General features: G+C 38.0%; 1 protein-coding gene across 1 annotated transcript in view; it reads left to right on the top strand.

Moving 5' to 3' along the window:
* Positions 1-21,591, top strand: part of LOC124595435 (male-specific lethal 3 homolog) — a 140,803-nt gene that overhangs the window by 110,726 nt on the left and 8,486 nt on the right. The window contains exons 8-10 of the mRNA XM_047134176.1: positions 9,694-9,907; positions 12,357-12,568; positions 12,680-12,764. Of these exons, the coding sequence (XP_046990132.1) occupies positions 9,694-9,907; positions 12,357-12,568; positions 12,680-12,764 (511 nt within the window). The remainder of the gene's footprint in view (positions 1-9,693; positions 9,908-12,356; positions 12,569-12,679; positions 12,765-21,591) is intronic.

Raw genomic sequence — 21,591 nt, 5'->3', positions numbered from 1 at the left:
AAATACAAATTCAGTATTGTTCATCTTCGAATGTAGGCAGAATTTCAATGTACTACGAAAATCCGACTGGCAAGACTGTTTGGGATGTTTGTCAATATGGCCAACTCTACGTTCTGAATTTTTTCCTACCTGTGAGAAGAGATGGTTGCTAATAGGAACCTGACGAAATGTGAATCACATGCAGTATTCTCCTCACCATAAGAAAGAATACGAATATAAACATTTTGCCATGTATTCTTTCCTGTATGCCTTATAAAGTAAGAAACTAGAGTGAGACAACAGCAAACGCGGAAGAATATACATATCATATCATGTTTATATTCGTATTATTCTTATGCCTAATAGTGATACAGTCAGAAATGAAGCACGGCAATTGACTAGATTTTTAAATCTAAGATTAATTTCTGTGCAGAATTTGATGTACTAAAGAAGCGGCCGCAAAAATTTTCAAACGGAGAAAAATTTTCGCCTAACTCTCGTTCAGAACATGTTCTATCATACGCAGTCTATTATTTGGTTCTTGTTGATCATTATCAAAGAAAGCAGCAGTGTAAGTAACAACAAATAGCAGTCTCTTGCCATTGTTTCGCTAATGAGACGATTTCTCTGTTTCTTTTTTTAATTGTAAGCGGCGGTAGCGCGCACAACAGCAAGCCGTGCCGCGAGCGGCGACAGGCCGTAAACACGCACTATCAAAATGCGACAAACAATGCACGACACAGTCCAGTAATGCATTTTCAGCTTAGAGTGACGTAAACACCTATAAGAAAGAAAACGGCACTTATCAGATCAAAGCAAAATAAGCAATCTGTTCAAACCAGACGAAGAACGTGAAAAAGGAAGGGTACCCGTATAAATACGGACGGAGCGCCTGACGCACAGCAATGGCTACCTGGTAAACCTTAACTGCTAAGCTTACGACTCGAACCAAACTACTGTAGCTGTATCGTCATTCATTCGACCTAAATTGTGTCTCGTATTACAATGGACCAACTTTGTTTCGATTTGTAGGTGCGGCCTAAAACTTTTCTCTCCCCTTGAATTTCGAGTCTCAAATTTCACGTGCAGCTTAGATTCGGGAATTTTTTTTTCCCTTTATTTCGAGTCTCATTTTTCAGGTGCGGCCTAGATTCAAGTGCGGCTTAGATTCGAGTAAATACGGTAGTTGACACCTTCGCTGACTTTGCGTTAGTCAAATGGTTTTTACATATTTTCTCATGCTTAGCAACACGTTTCCAGAATTTATTCTCATAGCCAGGTGCAATGTTTATTTATTTACATGCGTATTTTTGTGATGTTTCACAAATTTCTACGTCATTGAGGAGGCAGACAGTTACGATGTAAGAGATGCAGAATAACACGTATGTAAACACCAAACAAAACACTTACGTAAATATTTGCACCTGACAGTGAGAAAAAAATTCTCAAAATGCGTTGTGCTAAGCATGAAGTACATGTCTGGTGCAGTGTTTCATTCTTTAAGTAATGAATGACTGCTGCAAGCTTTCCAAAAACATCGATTGTGATGCATGGAATTAAGTCAAACATTTCTACTTCCAGACGGTTGTCAGTTACAGTTACACCAGCAGTTTTTATTAGATAATAAATCTTTATTAGAAAATAAACAAGTTCCTGTCATATATTTTGGTGCCTATTTTGCACATATATCATACATAAATTGTGAAAATGCAAAGGTAATCCTATATGTAACTTTTACTGCTTAAAACATTATTTCCCACATATTACATTTTCGCGCAGTTTACATTATTTTTTTAAATCTCTTGAGAAGCATACAAGTGGTTTTTCACTGTATTTTAGTTTATATTCAACCGTAATAAATTCCTCTTTCAGATATGCTTTTCTTACTGTTTCAAATCTGTTTTATATATCCTCTCTACCTCAGTCATCATCAGTTATTTTGCTGACCAAGTAGTAACACTGTGTACTGCTTTGAGTGTCATTTCCATACCTCATGACCTCAGCATTTCCTGATGTAATTTGACTACATTATATTATTTTTTTAGGCTTATCTTAAAACTCCTTTTCAGTATTGTATCCATTCCATTCCATTCAATTCCTCTTCCAGGTTCTTTTGTACTTTTGTAATACACACACATTCTTTCCCCCTCCCTGAACTTTGATTCCATTTAAAATTGCACCTTCATTTCCTTCACAGCTTGCTCAGTGTACGGACTGCGTAACATCAAGGTAGGCTGCAATCATGTCTCACTCCCTCTTTTCATCTCCTTAAAATCTTAAAACTGTGGTTTGGTTTCTGTACAAGTTGTGATAAACTGTTTGCTCCCTGTATATTATCCCTGCTACTTTCAAAACTTCAAAGAATATATTTCAGTCAGAATTGTCAGGCTGTCTAAATCTACAAATGTAAGTTTGCTTGTCTTCAGCCTATCTTCTAAGGTAACACTTGAGGGTAAGTATTGTCTCAAATTTTGTTAGATTTCTGAAGGACCTAAAATGATTTTCCGTGAGGTTGGGCTCTACCAGTTTTACCATTCCTCTGTACATAATTTGGTGGTATTTTGCAGCCATTGCTTATTAGACAGATAGTTTGGTAATATTTGCATCTCTCAGCACCTGCATTTTTGTAACTGGAAATATTACTTTCTTCTTGAAGTCTTACAGTATTTTGCATAACAGGTGGAGTAGTTTTGTCATGTGTGCCTTGCCCAAGAATCGTGATTCTGAGAGAATGTTGTCTACACCAGAGACCTAATTTCAGCTTGTCAAATTCTTCATGTAATGTCATGTCCCCTATTTAATCTACATTGATTTCCTCTTCCCTTTCTGTAATATTGCCTTCAGGCTAATTTCCTTGTGTATCTCTTCTGTATGTTCCTTCCACATATCAGCTTTATCTTTTTTGCTTAATAATGGCTTGCAGTGTGTAGGAGTGCTGCTACGTTTGATGTTTTAAAATATCAGTATATCACTGGCTTGTGGTCGCAGCAGAGTGCACATTTTCCATGGACAGAGCATTGTCTTGCTGTTTAATGGTGACGTTGCTACAGTCCTAGCAGTCACACACTGTCGTGGTGTGGCAAAGAGAGTTATCATTAAGCTTGAACATAGATCAGTTGTACACAGACATGCTGCAGATAAACACTATGAAGAAATCGCTAGAAAATGTAATTAATGGTTGAAAGAGTTAAATCAGTTCATAGGAAAAAAGTGTGTGACTAATACAGTTATTTTGTGGAAAGGGCTCAGGATTAGTTAACAGATTTAAGGTTGAAACAGTGTCATGTTTGTGAATCAGTAATCTTCGAGGAGAATCATTTCAAATGAAAAGGCTTCTGTGATCAGTGATTACCTGTTTAAGTAGTGTGGAAACACAGTGCAGCAATCATTATTTCAGTTCAAACGTGGAACAAACATAACTGGAACTTCAGATTGGATGAACACAGGCATTGTTAGGGAAGTGTGTTACATGCTAAAGCGATAATGAAACAAAATAATTTGACATGTACCATTGTTATTTCAGAGTGGCATTTTCCAATTTTCAGTGGAGTAACTTTAATATTGGAGAAATATAAGAGACTTATATTAATATTTGGCATATTGTCAGGTTTATTTCATTACAAATTCTATAAAGTTACCATACTAGAGTCCGGTAGCCACAAAAATTGATCTAAAAAATAAAAAAGACAATTTAAAAAAAAACTGAAAAAACATTAGTGGAGCCATACAATTAGGTGCTGTTAATATCGTGTAGCTGCTTCTCTTTTCTCCAAAGGCCTCTTATTTTCTGCTTTTCCCCTAGTCATGCATGCTTCTGCAACATTGCAGTTCTCCTCCAGTCACATGTGCTTTAGCCATTTGAACGGTCACTCATTTTTTAGACATCAGAACTGCATTTTACATAGTTGAATATTTACATTTTTAATTTTTACTCCTTTGCTCGATTAAATTCAGTTCCTCCTGTGTTATCCAAAGATTTCTGATAGACAGTGTCTTTTTTTGTGTTTCATCCCTATTTCATCTCTCAGAGCTGCCTGTTTGTCATGTATTGTATTCCTTTCCCCTGTTTCAGTCAGTTGTTACCTAGTGCATAATGGTCGCATTGAAACTCTCTACAACCTCTGGTTCATTCAGTGTATCCATCCCATTTGCTTAATTTCATACCTTTCTGCAAATTCTTCTGTTCTAATCTGAGTTTCATAACCAATAAATTGGTCAGAGCTCACATCTACCCATGGAAATGCTTTGCAGGTTAAGATTTGCTTTTAAAATTAGTCTTGCCATCATATAATCTATCTGTAACCTTCCACTGCCTCCGAGTCTCTTCCATGTATATGCCGTCTTTCATGAATCGTAAATGAAGTGATAGCAATAATTCAATTATTCGCCTTCCACTTTCATTCTGTACCCTCAGTTCATAATCTCCTACTAGTTTTCATTCTATTCCTTTTTCTGCAGTAGAAGCCCAGTCCTTCATCACAATAAAATTTTTGCCTTCTTTAACTATCTGAACAATTTCTTGTTTCTCAGAAGAGGTTATTTCAATCCCCTCATCATTGGGGCTGGCAGGCATGTAAACTTGTACTATTGTGGTGGGTGTTGGCTTTGTGCCTGCCAAATGCAATAATGCATTTGCTATGTTGTTTATAGTAGCTTACCCATTTTCCCACTTTCTTTTTCATTATTAGGCCTACTCTGGATTACACATACTTTAGTTTGTGTTGATATCCTTGTATTCACCTGACCATATGTCCTGTTCTTCCTGCCAGCACACTGCAGGCACTGGTATTCTCACTATAACTCAAAACTGTCACTTTCCTGTTTTGATTTCTCTGATATAGTTACACGATTAAGGTATCTAACATTCTATGCTCCGACCCATAAAACACCCGATTTGTTTTCCTAGTAATCTCACCGAGTAGTCCCCACCTGAAGTTATTGTTGGTTAATTATTTTACTTGCAGAATAATTTGCCCAAGTGCCTTGAAGTAGAAGTGCAGGCCTTGGGAAGATCCATGCAACTACAGAAAAGGCTACTTGCCCCCTTTTCAGGAACCACAGGTTTATTTGCCTTCCCTACAGATACCCCTCCATTGCGGTTGAACTTAAAGTAAAGAGAGAGATCATTGAGGCACATTAGTCACACCACTCAGCAAGATGTATGGATCATGAAAGAAAGAAATGGGTACTCCTTTCGATTTATCTACAATAGAGGTAAAAATAATGTTTGTGGTAAAAATAGTGTGTGCTGCAAGTGGCCAGTCATTTATTCAACATTTTTTGCTTTAAAAAGAATTGGTTGCATGTAAGACAGAACTCCAGTACATGAGATTGTCAGCTACTTGCATCCAAAATACCTTGGCACGCCGTATTCACGTGATGTAGAATCCCTAATTCAGCAGTCCAGTATTTGGACGTTTGTTTGCTCTGTTTCTCTGTGTACAGTATTCCTGTAATGTCCTTTTTCCACTCATTCAATTTTGGGAGTAAACCTGCATTATTTATTGAACAAGGACAGAATGTAGTTCGCCAAAAGATAGACTGGTTTTCTTGAAGCATAGAAGTTCTTCATACTCCATGCTAAAAAGATAAGTTACATACTGTTTTTACCTGATTGTAAGACAGATATTTTTTTTCCGAAATTTGTCACTCAAAAAGTACAGGGTGATCGTGCATTTGCAGATGAAGCTTCAGCAATTGGGGTCATGTGAAGATTCATTTTAAAGAATTCAGAAAGTTGTGAAGTGTAAAAAACATACTCATACTAGCTTTTGTACTCCTGCCACTGGTGCAATTGCAGGCAATGTCTAATTTGGCTACAATTTGTGTTAGAGGACTATTAAAGAATTTCTTTCTTTAACATTTACTTGGTTTCTTTCTTGTAACATGAGCAAGCACCATGGCCGACTGTAGTTTGTCTGCCAAGTAACGGAAAGTGGCTGCTGTTACGCCTGCTGCATGCATGCCAAAGATATTGAGAGGATGAGATCCATGATGCTGCAGCAGGAAAATATGAATCTATTGTAATTGCCTTGTGCCACAAAGATATTGTTCTTTATTAACAATAAATTTTTGTTAATTATTTTCTAGAGCGATTGGAGAAGATTATCACAAAAGTAATATTTGTTAGTTTACTCTGTTGAGCAAAATACAACATCGAATTATCAAAATATATTATACAGTACCAACCGAAAAGAAATTTACCTTTTTGTAACAGCAGTGAACAAGAGATTTTTTTTCTGAGTTAGCTGCCTTTTCATTGAACTGACTTTAAAATCGGGCAAATACTCAAAAGTGTTAGACATTTTTGTAGGAGACAATAAATCTAGAAAGGGACCATTGCATAATTACATGTTTCATGCAGCAATGCTGTCAGTGCTCCCATTATGGTACGAATGGAACAGAAGGGGATGTGCCAGTTGCTGGTTCTATGCAGGCAATTATGACATATTTGGACACAGTGGATGAAGGAAAATATTCATGTACCCTCATGTTGGTACAGTTGTGAAATCTGCTATGCATTCAGAAGAAATAACTTACATCCCATCATAATCACAACCTCAGAAATTGCAACATAATTGCAAAAAACAGTGAAATATTTGTGACACCAAAGATTATAAATTCCATTGCTGCTCATATACAGAGTTACATTGCCTCTTTACTTGCCTCTGTGTGGTTAAGAGGTGGTGGTGGTTAAAAATAGTCATACCACAGATGACCTGCTTTGATAGTAAGTAAAGAAGGAAGTGAAGATAAAAATTAATGCAAATGTCAACTTGTTTTGGGTCAAAATAGATGATCAGTAAACAGCATAAGTTTAGAATATGCACAGTGTTACTGTACTTAGACAGATACTTTACATCAGTGAAACAGTTCGATTTTTATTAGCCAGAATATGTAAAAAAAAAAAAAAATCTTAAAGGGCCTTTTTTAAACAGAAGAGAAGAGGGTTGTCTTATGTTCAGGGTGGTCTTATACCCTGGTAAATGTGGTGTCAACAGTTTAAAAGTCTGATCCATTTTTACAATTTTATTTTCTCCATCTTTTTCCTGTCTGTTCCCCTCCTCTTGAGTTTCCTTGCATATTCCAGTAATAGCAGGCCAGGAGCTTGGAAGAGCATAATCAGTTTATATATTTTATAAACAGGCAGAATCAGGATTGATCCTAAGTTAGATCTCAGTGTCCTCTGACTTGATATTAAAAAGTACTGTTTTCATTCATCTTTGTTGAAGGCCTGTAAGTAGGCTTCAAACATAATATCAACAAAAGAAGCTCTGTTTTATTAAGTAGTGTGTTATTTGATTATAACAATGGTATAAGCACACCATTAGAATTATCTTGGTGAGATGACCAATAGGAGTGCCTGTGTCAATTGAAATTGAATGCTGGTAATTATTAACTCCCCTGCAATCGCCACCAACTTCAGGCAACACTGTCTTTAAGGGGTTTAACATGTCAATAAATGAGATGTTTCTAAAGTAACTTACATGCAACAATTCACCGATCATTTACTTGGCATAGAACTTTTGCGGTGTCCGCTCTTACTTGTAAAAACAAGAGTTTGGTAGTTCATGACAAGAGTTTGGTAGTTCTTGCTGCATCATGAAACATTTAGATCTGTTTTGTTATGTATCTTCTCCAAAAAAGGAAAATTTAGATCCAGCATGTGCTCAGTCAAGAGAAAATACCACACAATTTGCAATGTTGTGCATCATTTATCAACTGTGTGTGTGTGTGGTGTGTGTGTGTGTGTGTGTGTGTGTGTGTGTGTGTGTGTGTGTGTGTGTGTGTTACGCTGCAGTTGTTGTTTCTGAATGTTCCTGCATGCGAAAAGTTGATTCATTGGAAAATCAGAGTTACATGTTCATCCTATTCAAAACGTGAAAGTAAATGTATTCAGCAAATTTAATTGCATTCATTTTCCTCTAACATCTTGTTTACTTTTTGCCATAATGATATTCGTTACTAATAGAGAACAGTATGCTTACAGGATACCTTCCATACTATCGAAGGAGAGATTTGCAATTCCTACATGACACTTAAAAAAAAAAACTTTATACTGACAGCTGAGAGATTATTTCTGTAGTATATGATGTTAAACAGGGTGGTTATAATTAAACTTTCACTGCTTGAGCCTGTGTAAATACAAAACAACTTACCATATGGGTAAATAGGAATGTTGTATTTACAATCATAATAGTGTTAATGTCATGACTTGTCATTACATGCTGTAACTGGTATGGTGACATAGGCTTGAAACACGAGCATCAGTGCGCGCTACAGTTGCAGACAGTTGATGTCAGTCTGGACAAAGTAAGCAGGGCTTTCATCGTAAAGCTGTTTTAGTAAAACAACAGCAATAATGCTGCTGCTCTTCAGAAGCTTTGATGCATTAAAGGAATACAGAGGAGTCCTCTTTCACACCACGGTTGAAGAACATGTTTCGGAAGTCTGAATTAACTAGTAATTGCTCCTGGGAGAAGCTGATGGCAAATTGTGCCACAGATTGTTGAAGAATTTACTGTTGTCATGACTAAGAATGCTGGATGCAGTGTGGGATCTTTAAGCACTGCATGAGCTGTGTCATGACAGCTGAACATTCCATAGTCCATGGTTTGTTGTTTCTCTTCCCCATGTCCTTGTATGTGTTTCCACAAAGTATCATTTTGCTATTGTCACTGATCATTCGTGAGGGGCCTGTCAGGTAGCAAAGGTTTAGTTTTAACCACCTATTTATTTCTCTGTATTTGTGTAGTGTTTTCTCCTCTGATAAGATTATAGCAATTTTGCTTGCTTTTGGCATACAGAACAATATTTTGTAATTGGATAGATAAAAAAATCTATTCACCAAGCGGCGGCAGGCAAACGCAAACATGTAAAAAAAGGTTTTACATATGCAAGGTTTTTAAGTCTGTGGCTCCTTCTTCTGGCAGAAGGGGTGAAGAAAAAGACCGGAGAGGTTTAGGGAAAAGACAAGCGTTTGGAAAAGTCACCCAGAACCCTGGGTCAGGGGAGTTTACCGGACGGGATGAGAGGGAAAGACACTCAGAGACTGGTCGTGTGTGTGTGTGGGGGTGGAGGTCTATTTTTTATGAATCCCTTGTTGGCTGAAAGCTTATTTTGTGACAGTTTTTTTGTTGCACCGATCTGCAATTCAGCATCTCTGCTATATGGTGAGTAGCAACCTTTTTTGTGTGTTTTCTCTTGCTGTCACTTGGTGAGTAGATTTTTTTATCTATCCAGTTACATTATAGTGTGAAAAATTGATTATGTTCATCACTATATTAAAACAGTATTTTGTTTTGATGCATCACAATCCTTTGTGTTTGTGGGAAGCAATTTTATTGCATTATGAAGTTGCACAGGACAGTATAGAACACCCTCCAAAACAATGAGACATGACAGAACCAGTCATGTTATTAATTATTCACACCAGGTGCTCTCATCTTCTAATAGAAAATTGCAATAATTACCATTAAATATGAAAATTCCAATCTTGCCTCTGGTCACAACTGACAGTGTCAGTTCATTATCAGTGGTGCCACAGCAAACGTGTCCTATTTCATACTACATCAAAATATAAAATAATAAATGTTTTGTGTATCATACATAATGCTGCTGAAATATATTTTTGATGAAAATTAGTTTAGGAAAATAATTTAACAGCATTATAACCTTTTTAAACAATAATGAAATGTTTCATAATTGTTTTAGGAACATCCAGTGTCAAAATGTATTCCAGATCTCAACATGTTGTAAATGCTGAAGGGAAAGGGTGCATTTTGACTAATGCTTCAGCTGGTGCCAGCAGTGAAGAAACAGAAAGCCCCAATCCCATGGGAACTCAGAGTACAAATAAAGAGTCATATGTCCCTTCTGATCCCTGTAAGGGAGAAGCTTCCTCTGCATTCCATGATAATTTATCCAGGTGGATGTACTATTTATTTATTTACATTATTACTTTTAAAATACTAATTTATTTCTGATTTAAGTAATTGTTTAATTATGTAATGTTTACTAAACCTGGTATTTTTGTGAACTCCTCTTTGCATGAGAATAGTTTTACTATATATTTATTATCACAGCTCTCACTTAAGATATTCTGATGTTAGTTTACCACAAACAGCCTCTGACCTTTTGCCTACATCTACACACAACAATTTTCTTCATAAGGCCATTGTGAACTGTAATAGAGGTAGAGTAGAGCAACAGACACTTTTCAAGATAGCACACCTGATAGATCAGTTGAGTAGTACAGGGTCTGTACAGTTGTGGAACCTGGTCACAAGTGGGCACTGCAAGTCTGTGAGCTGCCGCATCCATGGCAGCATCCGTGATGTCATCACCAACTATGGCTCAGCTGAGTGGGGTCACTGATTGGAGTACTGGATCTAGTAAATAATCAAAGATCATAGCAACAGTATATTCATCAGGACTGTCTTTCCAATACAGTTCACACCTACGGCAATTTTAACAACACGAAGGTGTCCAAAGGGTTTAGTGTTGTATTGTCTGCAGTATTGTCACATGCCTGATCTAGCAGTGGACTGGGCAAACTCTATGAGATGACATTTCACCAGCCATATTTCTGGGTAAGGTATTCCATCACATTTGCTGAATTTGGGCTGTGTCACAAATTGTACAAACCGTAAATCCTTGTACTGCACATGCTTCTATTCTGCACTTCTTGCAGTGGCATTCCAGCTTACAAGGGGACTATACAGCAATATGAGTTACATAATTCTTTGTATTTGTGGTACATGAAGTTCAGAACTCAAATACAGCTCTCCCACAGCAATTAAATGCAACTCTCAAAAATACTTCAGAAAATCAACGTTGAAATTTTCTGACCATATTAAATATGCTAAACTAAAATGGTGTTCTTTGGACAAGCAGTGTGGCTATGTGCCTGATGACACGTCAGTAGCCAGCTTCAAATCCTGGCAAAATCAAATTTTTAACCAAAGGTCCATGGTCTATGATCATTTTACATGACATGTGAAATGCAAAAAGACAGGAGAAAAGCAATTGGTAATTTTTTAATTGAACAGTCTTTGTTAAGGATCTTTTATTAAAGATCAATAATTAAGAATTGCAGTTGTCATTAAAAATGACAATTTAATATGTTATTAGCATATATTTAATGAATTTTATATTTAAATGGCATAGGTATTGGAACTGAATTTTAAAAAAATACTGAAATGAGACTTGATTTAGTAATCACTAGTCCACATGCTTCGTATATCCTATGCTTCACAGAAATGTTCATAGGACAAGCACTTTTGTTAAAAAATGTGGTTACATGTGGAGCTGAACCAAGACCACCCATGCAGTGAGCGATCACTCTACCAGAGAACCACACAACTTGCTGAAAAGTATTTACTTTGTTTTTGCATATTAAACATAGCTGGAAAAACTTCAAAAATCAATTTTCTTGAGCATTTTTGGGAGTTGAGTTGAACTACATTGTGACAAGTGTATTTCATTTCCGAACTTCATGTACCATAAATATAAAAAAAATTACAGAAATCAGACTGCCATGTGGTCCCCTTGCTAGACCATGGAAAGCATATGGTAGGAGTAGCTGGTCTATGCTCCACATCAGTCGAACAAATTGTTGTGCAATGTTGATCTTGAGACCCTACTCATTCCCTCTCAGAGTTAGTCATCACACATGACCAAACACTCAGTTATTATTCAGACTAAAAATTATTGCATCTAGACAGACCATACATTGTCAGTGTTTGAGTCCTCGCGACATACCAGCAAGTAAATGCTGAAATGTGGATGGTGAACTTTTTTAAACTGGAGGGCATATGGCAATGTTAATATTGCTCTGTGAGAATTATAATTATTATATATGCCTTTATTCTATGTCACTACTAGTTGGTGTATCCATTCCATTGATGTATGGTACTGAAATGCTTGTACCCCTTGACACACACTGTAAGTTATCTTGGAATGTATAGATGTACTGCAGCCAGTGTCTGTCAAATAATCAATGGTCTTCTTCTCTGAAAACCGCTGTTAGCTGTTACAGGAACTGAATGTTCGATGCTGTGTAGGTTGTTAAAAGTCTCTTTTTTTGGTTTTGTAAGCTCTGATGACCATTATTGCTTGTATATTTATTTACAGTCCCTTCTGGTTTTTTCCATCATATTATCTGATGAAATGAAATCATAAATCGATGGAAAAATCCAAAAGGGGGGAGGGGGGGGGGGAATCTGTGATAGGTTAACATACAAAATGTAGTGACTTCAGTTTGAATTGATGGTTGCATATTTAAGGCTTCTATGGAAGCCATATAAATTTAAATAACCCACTTAGGATGACATCATTAATTTTAACTATTGTAAATTGTGCTTTTTTACCCCCAGTATCACGAGTGTCAGCTCAAAACATTCATCTCGGAGATTAATGCCGAATGTATCATCAGCAGAAGGAATGACTCAGGGAGATAGTCATTCTGCATTGAAGTGTCTGTTACCTCATCTGTCAGAATGGCAGCTAGTGCCAGACTCACTATACACTGAAAAGCCTGTTATGCCTTCACTTATCTATGGTGCTGTCCATTTAGCACGATTGTTAGGTAAGATGCATGTAACTATTTAATAATTCTTGTAAATAATATTGCTAGAAATTATCATTTGTTATTAATAAACAGTAAGTATTTCAAAGGTAATTGTTTCCTATTTTCCAGTGATACTTCCAAGTCATCTTCTGAACACAAATATTCCAGCAAAGAAACATAAAATAGTATTGCAGCATTTACAAATGATTCTGAGGTATGCTTATACTTCTTAACATCTCTGATAATTAAATTACACAAACATTTTGTGTGTTGTTTGTTACTTAAATTATAAAAAAATCTATTAAGAATTACTTAATCTGACACCACGTAAAAAATATTACTGCAAACAAAAATCAAACAATGGGAAGTCTAGGATGGAATGTAACAATACTATGAAAAGGAAAGTTACTACTCATCGTATAGCGGAGATGCTGAGTTGCAGATACGGACAACGAAAAGACTGTCACAAATAAAGTTTTTGGCCAATAAGGCACACACACACACACACACACACACACACACGAGACTGCAGTCTCAGGCAGCTGAAACAACACTGCGAGCAGTAGCACAAGTGCATGATGGGTGTGGCGACTGGGTGGGGGTTGCTGAGCACACTGCCCGACATGACACCCTTCATTTCAATGACTGCTTCACAGCCTGTGCCATATGGATCCTTCCCACCAACACCAGCTTTTCTGGATTGCACAGATGGGAACTTCTGCTGCAGTACATCCTACATTCCCGAATCATCCTGGCCTCAGCCTTTGTTAGTCACTGTCCTCACCCATCCAGCCCCTTCCCTAGTCCCATTTGAGCACTACACAGCCCTCATTCCACCATCACACCCAGTCTTTTTACTGCTCTCCTTTTCCGCTACCCTCCCCCCCCCCCCCTCTTCTCCCCTCCGTTTAACCTGGAGCACTTCACTGCCAGCCACCCCTACCCTACTATCCCTCCCCCTCCCTGCCGCAGCCTCCTCCTTACCCCTACTCAGTTGCCACTCCCATCATGCACTGGTGCTACTGCTCACAGTGTAGTTTCAGTTCCCTGAGACTGCAGTTGTGTGTGTGTGAGCTGCATTTGCGTGTGTGTGAATGTGTGTTGTTTATTTGTGCCAAAGGTCTTACTGGCTGAAAGCTTTATTTGTGACAGTCTTTTTGTTGCGCCTATCTGTGACTCAGCATCTCTGCTGTATGGTGAGTAGCAACTTTGCTTTTCATAATATTGTTACTGCCAACAAAGTTTGATTATTTGCAGTTCTTAATCTTCATTGTCATAGGAGAGTATGCCTAATCATTGTAAAGCTTCAGAGCTTCCTGAATAAAATTGTTTGTTGGCTTTGTTTCTTCATTTAATTCTTTTATCTGCAATGCACAATGGGCACTTTGAATGTTTTAAGATTTACTAGGCTTTGGTCCATTATCTAATCTGTTCTAACAAATTTCATCAGTGAGGCACTATTAAAAGTGTTGAGTCGCTCTGTTGTTTTCCTCCATTGTAACCAAAGGAGTTGAAACAGAAAAACTGTCGTGTGATTGTATTTAATAATTTTAAAATGGGTTTGAATCCATTGACTCTTTGTATATGCCATTTGGAAAGTAGTCTCCTTTGTTGGGTTAATAAATATTAATAAGAAATAAATTTGAAGCCTGCACCAATCCTACTCTCATGTGACTTGTGGACCTGGTATTTAAATATAAAAAAGGAGAACATAGTAATGTGACATGAAGTAAATTAGAAAGATTAGATATTATGTACATTAAATAGTGATACGATTACAATGGCGGAAGTTTTACATTTAATGATATTGACAGATTGAGCTGGCCTGTCAAAATATTTGTGTGGAAAAGAGAAAATTATAGTGAAAATATTTAAGAAAAAAATTATAGACACAGCTATGTGGTTAACAGCGACTGACACCAAAAATGAATATAATTTTGGATGGTTTCATAAAATGCTCATATGGACAATGTGTTTATAACAGGGTTCTGAAAGGTATACTTTCTATACATAAAAAACTTCCTTGAAAGAACTCTTTCCCAGTATGTGTTTGGGAAAGCAGTGTTTAAGTAGAGTATACAGGTACATTGTCATATTGTTAAAGTAAATAACAGAGTATACTTAAAAGCAGGAGAAAAATTTCTGTAATTAGAATCCAGTAGTAAGATGGCCATACTGAGTGAGCAACAATTTTTGTTATTTTCAGTCTTTATTTTTTAGACAAAGCACTACATCATCTTAATCTACATGCTTTGTCAGTTTGCAACATAGTCTCCAATTCTTTACACACTTTTTCATTCTGCGAGTTTGAAAATATCCTCACAATAGAACTCTTTTTCTCCATCTTCCCAAATATGAGGGTGAGTCAAATGAAAACCTTCAATATTTTTTAAATATTATTTATTGTGCAGAATTGGTACAGAGCTGTATCACTTTTGAACATAATCTCCCCCATGCTCAATGCAAGATCTCCAGCACTTACAAAGTGCATAAATTCCTTTAGTAAAAAATTCTTTTGGTAGTCAGTGCAACCGCTCATGCACCGCATGGCATACCTCTTTATCAGAACGGAACTTCTTTCCTAACGGAACTTCTTTCCTCCCATTGCGTCTTTGAGTGGTCCAAACATCTGGAAATCACTTGGGGCAAGGTCTGGTGAGTATGGTGGATGAAGAAGACATTCAAAATGCACGTATGTGATTGTTCCAACTGTTGTATGGGCAGTATGGGGCCTTGCATTGTCATGTTGCAAAAGGACACCTGCTGATAGCAATCCACGTCGCTTTGATTTGATTGCAGGCCACAGATGATTTTTTTAGGAGATCTGTGTATGATGCACTAGTGACAGTGGTTCTTCTAGGCATGTAATGCTCCAAATTGACGCCTTTTTCGTCCCAAAACTTCTTTGGTTTTGGTGATGAATGGCATCATTCCTTGCTCGCTCTCTTCGTTTCCGGTTGGTGGAAGTGAACCCTGGTTTCATCCCCAGTAACGATTCTTGCAAGGAAGCCATCACCTTCTCATTCAAAGCTCCAAAGAAGTTCTTCAGAAGCATCAACACGTTGTTCTCTCATTTCAGGAGTCAGCTGTCGTGGCACCCATCTTGCAGACACTTCGTGAAACTGGAGCACATCATGCACAATGTGGTGTGCTGACCCATGACTAATCTGTAAACATGATGGCGATTTTCCTTCACTATGGCTTCAACTGCTACAATGTTCTGTGGAGTCACAACTCATTGTGCCTGACCTGGACGAGGAGCATCTTCCACCGAAGTCACACCATTTGCGAACTTCCGACTCCATTCGTAGACTTGCTGCTGTGACAAACATGCATCACCCTACTGAACCTTCATTTTTTGATGAATTTCAATAGGTTTCACACCTTCACTACGCAAAAACCAAATAACAGAATGCTGTTCTTCCTTGGTGTAAGTCACAGGTGGGGCGGCCATCTTTATACTGATACTGAGACGGTATGTGTGCATCTGCACTATGCTGCCACCTACAGGCTGTTTGTAGAATGCTTACAACTTCCAGGATAATGGCGCGAAATTTCGATTTGTTATTACAAATTTAAGGTTTTCATGTTACTCACCCTCGTACCAAGATGCACTGTTTGCTGAAAATCCTCCACCATCACATAGCATTGGTCTCACATCAGTTTCATAACAGAACTGAAAAGATGGTTGTCAGAGGTTGCCTAGTAGGGTCTATGGGGAGCCTTTGGGTGATGGTTTCCCTCTGAAGTTTGTGATCTTCACCCCTTCAATCAATAAACTTGAGATCCAATGGGCATAAACTTTTTGATAAGACGTGTTTTGAATCATATCTTGCACTGCTCTGTACCATAATGCACTGTGCTATGGCTGTTTCCTCTAATGAACTCAATACTTCCCTTCTTGGTTTCCACAGAGGCAGGCCACCTGTATTAGGCTCATCTCAGTTACTCGTGTTCCATCTTTGAAATGTTTCACCCTTCTCCTAACACTGCTGGCACCCGTGCAGACATGTACATAGGCCCTTTTAAGGATGAGGTGAATTTCAATAGCAAAAAGAAACATTGCTAGTGCCCATTTTGAAAGTACCATCTGTGGTTATGTGATAGACGGTAGTGACATCAAAATATGTCAACTTAAGTACGGCTCTTGTAATATAATATACCTTGGAGATAAACTGACACTAGTGTTAATCCTTGGCATTCCTGTGTAAAAGTTGTCACAGAATCGGCTAATTAAAAAATCAATGCAATTGGCATGTTTGTTTAAATGTGAAACTGAATTCAGAATTTTCAGAGATTGCATTTGCCAGATTCATATGCCGATGTGAGATTCTAGATTTGCATATTTTACTGTTCATGTTGCTTCTGTGCATAACTTTTCATTGATTGCATCAGTACTCATTTGTATTGTGAGACATTGTGATGTTTTGAACATTTGTGAGTGCCACAACAAAGTCGTACTGTCGTAAAATTTTCGGACCAAAAGTATAAATTTGAAAATTTTTGGAAGTTAGGTGTGTTGTAGTAACTCAGTGTTGGTGATTCATATTTACTGCCAAAGAATAGATCACTCTGAATTTCAGTGTATATCAGTGCAAATAAATGGAATTTTTTTAGAAGTTATCCGGGAGAAAACCGGGAATATTTTAGAATTCCGGGAATCTGTTATTTTAGTTTTCAGTTAAATTTTTGTGATTTTGACTGGTAAGAATCAATACTCCAACAAAGGATATTACTGCATCCCGCTTCTGCAGAATAATACTGCAGCAAGAAAACACGAACGAGAGGAAAAAGTGAACGAAAATAAAACTTAAGACTCAAAGGAAATGCGCCATATACAACAGCAAAACATGGTGCTCATACAAGCGTCTGCCAACAGCAAAGTGTGTCAAATGCTTCAGGAAGACTATGCATTGCTTCCTAACAACAAAGTGTCTCCGATGAGCGTGACGTTACAGCTGTTTAAATTAGATTCGTTTGAGCAGTTGCGGGCGCGTTCTTGTGCATACGCAGTTGAGTCGCGTATGAGTAATACCTTCTCCCGCTTCTGCCTACGGATGTGTGGCTGGGCGCCACTACCTAATATTGCCCCGGTTCGGAAATGTCGTAGATCCGGGGCTGATGCACAGAGCACGTGACCCGTGTTTACGTTTAGTGATTTTTGCTGTTTCCTCTTCATTTATTGCTCTCACATTAAATGAAAACGAAACGGATTTCTGTGGCCGGGAGCTATCAAATGAATTAAAATACGTTCGCATGTTTACGGAACGCTAAAATTTTTTCCACTTTTCTGACAGTCAAGCATTAATCGCCTTGCAGAATAATGAAGTTATTTTTGTGGGTTTGCTAAAGAGATTTGACTTTTATTAATCTTTAGCAATGAGGCAGTCAATTTATTTGAAACGAAGTGTTTAATTTCACACTGTTGGTTAGTTTCAACTGTTCGCTGCATTTCAAGTGCACGTTTTCCATTTTCTAGCTCGCATGGCATTATGCCATAATAAAGAACCAAACATGAGACAATACAGTAGTGGTACTCAGGAAAATTTACATCCGAATCTGGACATACGAATGTGCACTTTAAGCCGAATTATGCATTTTAGTATGGTTCACGAAATTCCGATACTCTTTGAAGTATCCTCTGATGTCTTGTTTCTTTTGTGACATAGCGCAAAATCTTTTAATGTTTTACACGTACGAACATACGAGCTTCCTGCGTCAGCGTAGCTGCGCAAGAGCAGGGGCGCCTGTTATCTGGCGCTCTCTGACAACTGCTGAAACAAATCAGTTTCTCACACGTCACGGGAAAATATTGCGAATGGTGATTTGAAAAACGTTCCTTTTTAAAAGTAAATTTTCTTTTACACAAGATGAACTATGTGCGAGAATGTATGATGAGTCCGCAGCTCGTGGTCGTGCGGTAGCGTTCTCGCTTCCCGCGCCCGGGTTCGATTCCCGGCGGGGTCAGGGATGTTCTCTGCCTCGTGATGACTGAGTGTTGTGTAATGTCCTTAGGTTAGTTAGGTTTAAGTAGTTCTAAGTTCTAGGGGACTGATGACCATAGATGTTAAGTCCCATAGTGCTCAGAGCCATGTACGATGAATTTCTTAAATCACAGAGCGTTTGACTCTCAATTAAAAATCAACTCTTTGAGGACGATCATCTAGAAGAATTTCGAGCCCAGAAGATCAGAAATTTACGTCGTTATTAAACATTTTACTGGCACATTTGTGTGATACATCTCAAAGTGTAACACGCGCTAAAAAGATCAACATTATATGTGGAAGCTTAGCTTCTGTTGCAGCTTATTAATCTTCGAGACCACGATTATATGTGAAAGCTTTGTTTTTCTTGTAGCAACACTATGTATATTAATTTAAACCATTAACTTTTCCTATTTGTATTTTCGCACTACTTATGAGTGATCTTGCTATAGGCTGACTACATCATGTGTTCTATGCTGTCTTCAGCTGGCGAGATCACGTGACATGAGCTATGATACTGGCTTACAAAAGCGCGTCGCAGTCTCGATTTCAATGCTTTGGAAAGTAACATGCGGTGTTTGGTGGAATTCGAAGTTACACCTTCATAACACGAAACTATGCAGCGTACGTGTTGCTGCTGCACATCAAAGATTTTTCCAAAACGTGTTCCCCCCCCCCCCCCTCCTTAGTTTAGTTTTCTAAAGTGCCGGGAAATTCTACATCACCATATAAAACCATAAACATTCAAAGTACTGATAAATTTTACAGTGCCAAGGAAAAGTGTATTTTCAACCGGGAAATTTTTTTCCTTGTCCATGTATACACCCTGAATATGTAGCTGGTTGGTGTTTGTGATTTAAAAACAGTAGCATATATTTTACTAACATATGTGTTACATCTAGTTTTCCATTTCAAGGGGATATACTATCTAGTTATCATAAATTTATTTTATTTTAGAGTTCGTTAGTGAATGTAATAAATAACAAAAAAATTTAGGAAATTATTGATTTTTACCACAGATTTTTCTGTTGCCTGACTGTGTTACACTGATCTCTTTCACCAAAATGTATGAAGTACTGTCTTCACTGAAACTAAAACTGAGCCAGTGTGAGGATTTCTGGCAGCAAGTATCATGGATGGAGAGTCATAGACAGATACAGAAGTAAATTCGGGTGTGCCCCAGGGAAGTGTGTTGGGACCTTTACTATTTATGTTGAATATTAATTACTTTGCGTGCAGTGTTAATAGTGACCTCAGACTTTTTGCAGGTGATGCAATCATTTGTAGTGAAACTCTGTGTGAAAGAAGTGGAATAAACATTCGTTCAGATGACAGCAGTTTGGAGGCAGTCTGGCTGTGGGCTGTAGACAGGTGTGAATGCACACCAATGCAATCGTGATGGATAATGGTGACACCTGGAAGGTGATAATCCAGTTAAATGAACTGGGTGTCGGCTCTCGCTGCTTCTCCTTATTTTGAGCTGAATTATTTCTACAGGCTCTGCAGATGACACTGCTTCTTCCATTATAAAGCTAGTACTGCTTCATGCTCTGTTGGGTGATAAGCCCTTGGAAGCTTTTCGTAGAAAATATCATCTAGTTTTGCAGGAAGTGTAGAATCATGTTTCGCAAGGAAACACCACTAACTTGACCTCATATTTTCAGGGGAAAAAAATGTATATGTAAGACACCAGCCTCAGCATTTGATACCGTGTGAAAATCTGGGCCACAATTCTGATAGTGCACAGTTATGATCTCGTGAAATTACAGATTTTAAACGTTCATATGCAGTGGTTGTTTGTAACTTGATCTGCTCCACTGCAGTCACATAATGCCCAAGCACAAAGTACTGTACAGCAGAGGGACAACCATCCTATTCATGGGATAGTAAAGATGAGGGGCAAGGTGAAAACATCTGCCCAACATGTTTCAAAATCATATTCTGCAGCACATGTTATTAAACATGATTTATAGTAAGAAATACATGTATTTAATATGTCAAACTCGCACGTGTATCTTCAGTATCGTTTTAACAATATTCTCTTATTGGTATTCTGCAGCTATATGTGTGTCTCAGAGTCAAAATTAATAAACCTAAGCAACTGAAAATTGTTAGCTCTGAAGTATTGGAAGTAACTATTCTTTGAAACAGGACATTTGCAATAGCTATCACCACACCTTCTGCTTGTGTTGCCCAGCAAACATTACGTTACGGTCTTAGCAAAAATAATAGTAATCGTCATTAGAAGTCCCTGGAACCCAACATGACCCAGGAGCATTAGGGAGACATACCACAACCCCAAGGAGGGTCAATGTTAACATGTCTGTAACACAAGTACATAAAATGAATGGAAAAAATAGGTTTTTATAGTTGGATAAATATCAATCACAACGTCTCAGTTTCACTAGGTTGAACTGGTCTGCAGTGTCACACTCATCTTCAAAGAGAGGTGAATTGGAAATAATTTAAACTGACCAGTCTTCCCTATTCTGATGTAAGGTGGTGGTGGTTTTCTATATGCTCTTCATGGTCTAACCATAAATAAAAAAACAAAGATGATGTAACTTACCAAACGAAAGCGTTGGTATGTTGATAGACACACACACACACACACACACACACACACACACACACACACACACACACAAAATTCAAGCTTTCGCAACAAACGGTTGCTTCATCAGGAAAGAGGGAAAGACGAAAAGATGTGGGTTTTAAGGGAGAGGGTAAGGAGTCATTCCAATCCCGGGAGTGGAAAGACTTACCTTAGGGGGGAAAAGTATACACTCGCGCACGCACACACACACATATCCATCCGCACATACACAGACACAAGCAGACATTACATTTAAGGGAGAGGGTAAGGAGTCATTCCAATCCCAGGAGCGGAAGGACTTACCTTAGGGGGGAAAAAAAGGACTGCTTGTGTCTGTGTATGTGCGGATGGATATGTGTGTGTGTGCGAGTGTATACCTGTCCTTTTTTTCCCCCTAAGGTAAGTCTTTCCGCTCCCAGGATTGGAATGACTCCTTACCCTCTCCCTTAAAACCCACATTC

This window comes from Schistocerca americana, chromosome 2, assembly GCF_021461395.2.
Source record: "Schistocerca americana isolate TAMUIC-IGC-003095 chromosome 2, iqSchAmer2.1, whole genome shotgun sequence".
NCBI lineage: Eukaryota > Metazoa > Arthropoda > Insecta > Orthoptera > Acrididae > Schistocerca > Schistocerca americana.
The sequence above is the reverse complement of the archived record's forward strand: the minus strand, read 5'-3'. Positions and strand labels throughout refer to the sequence as shown.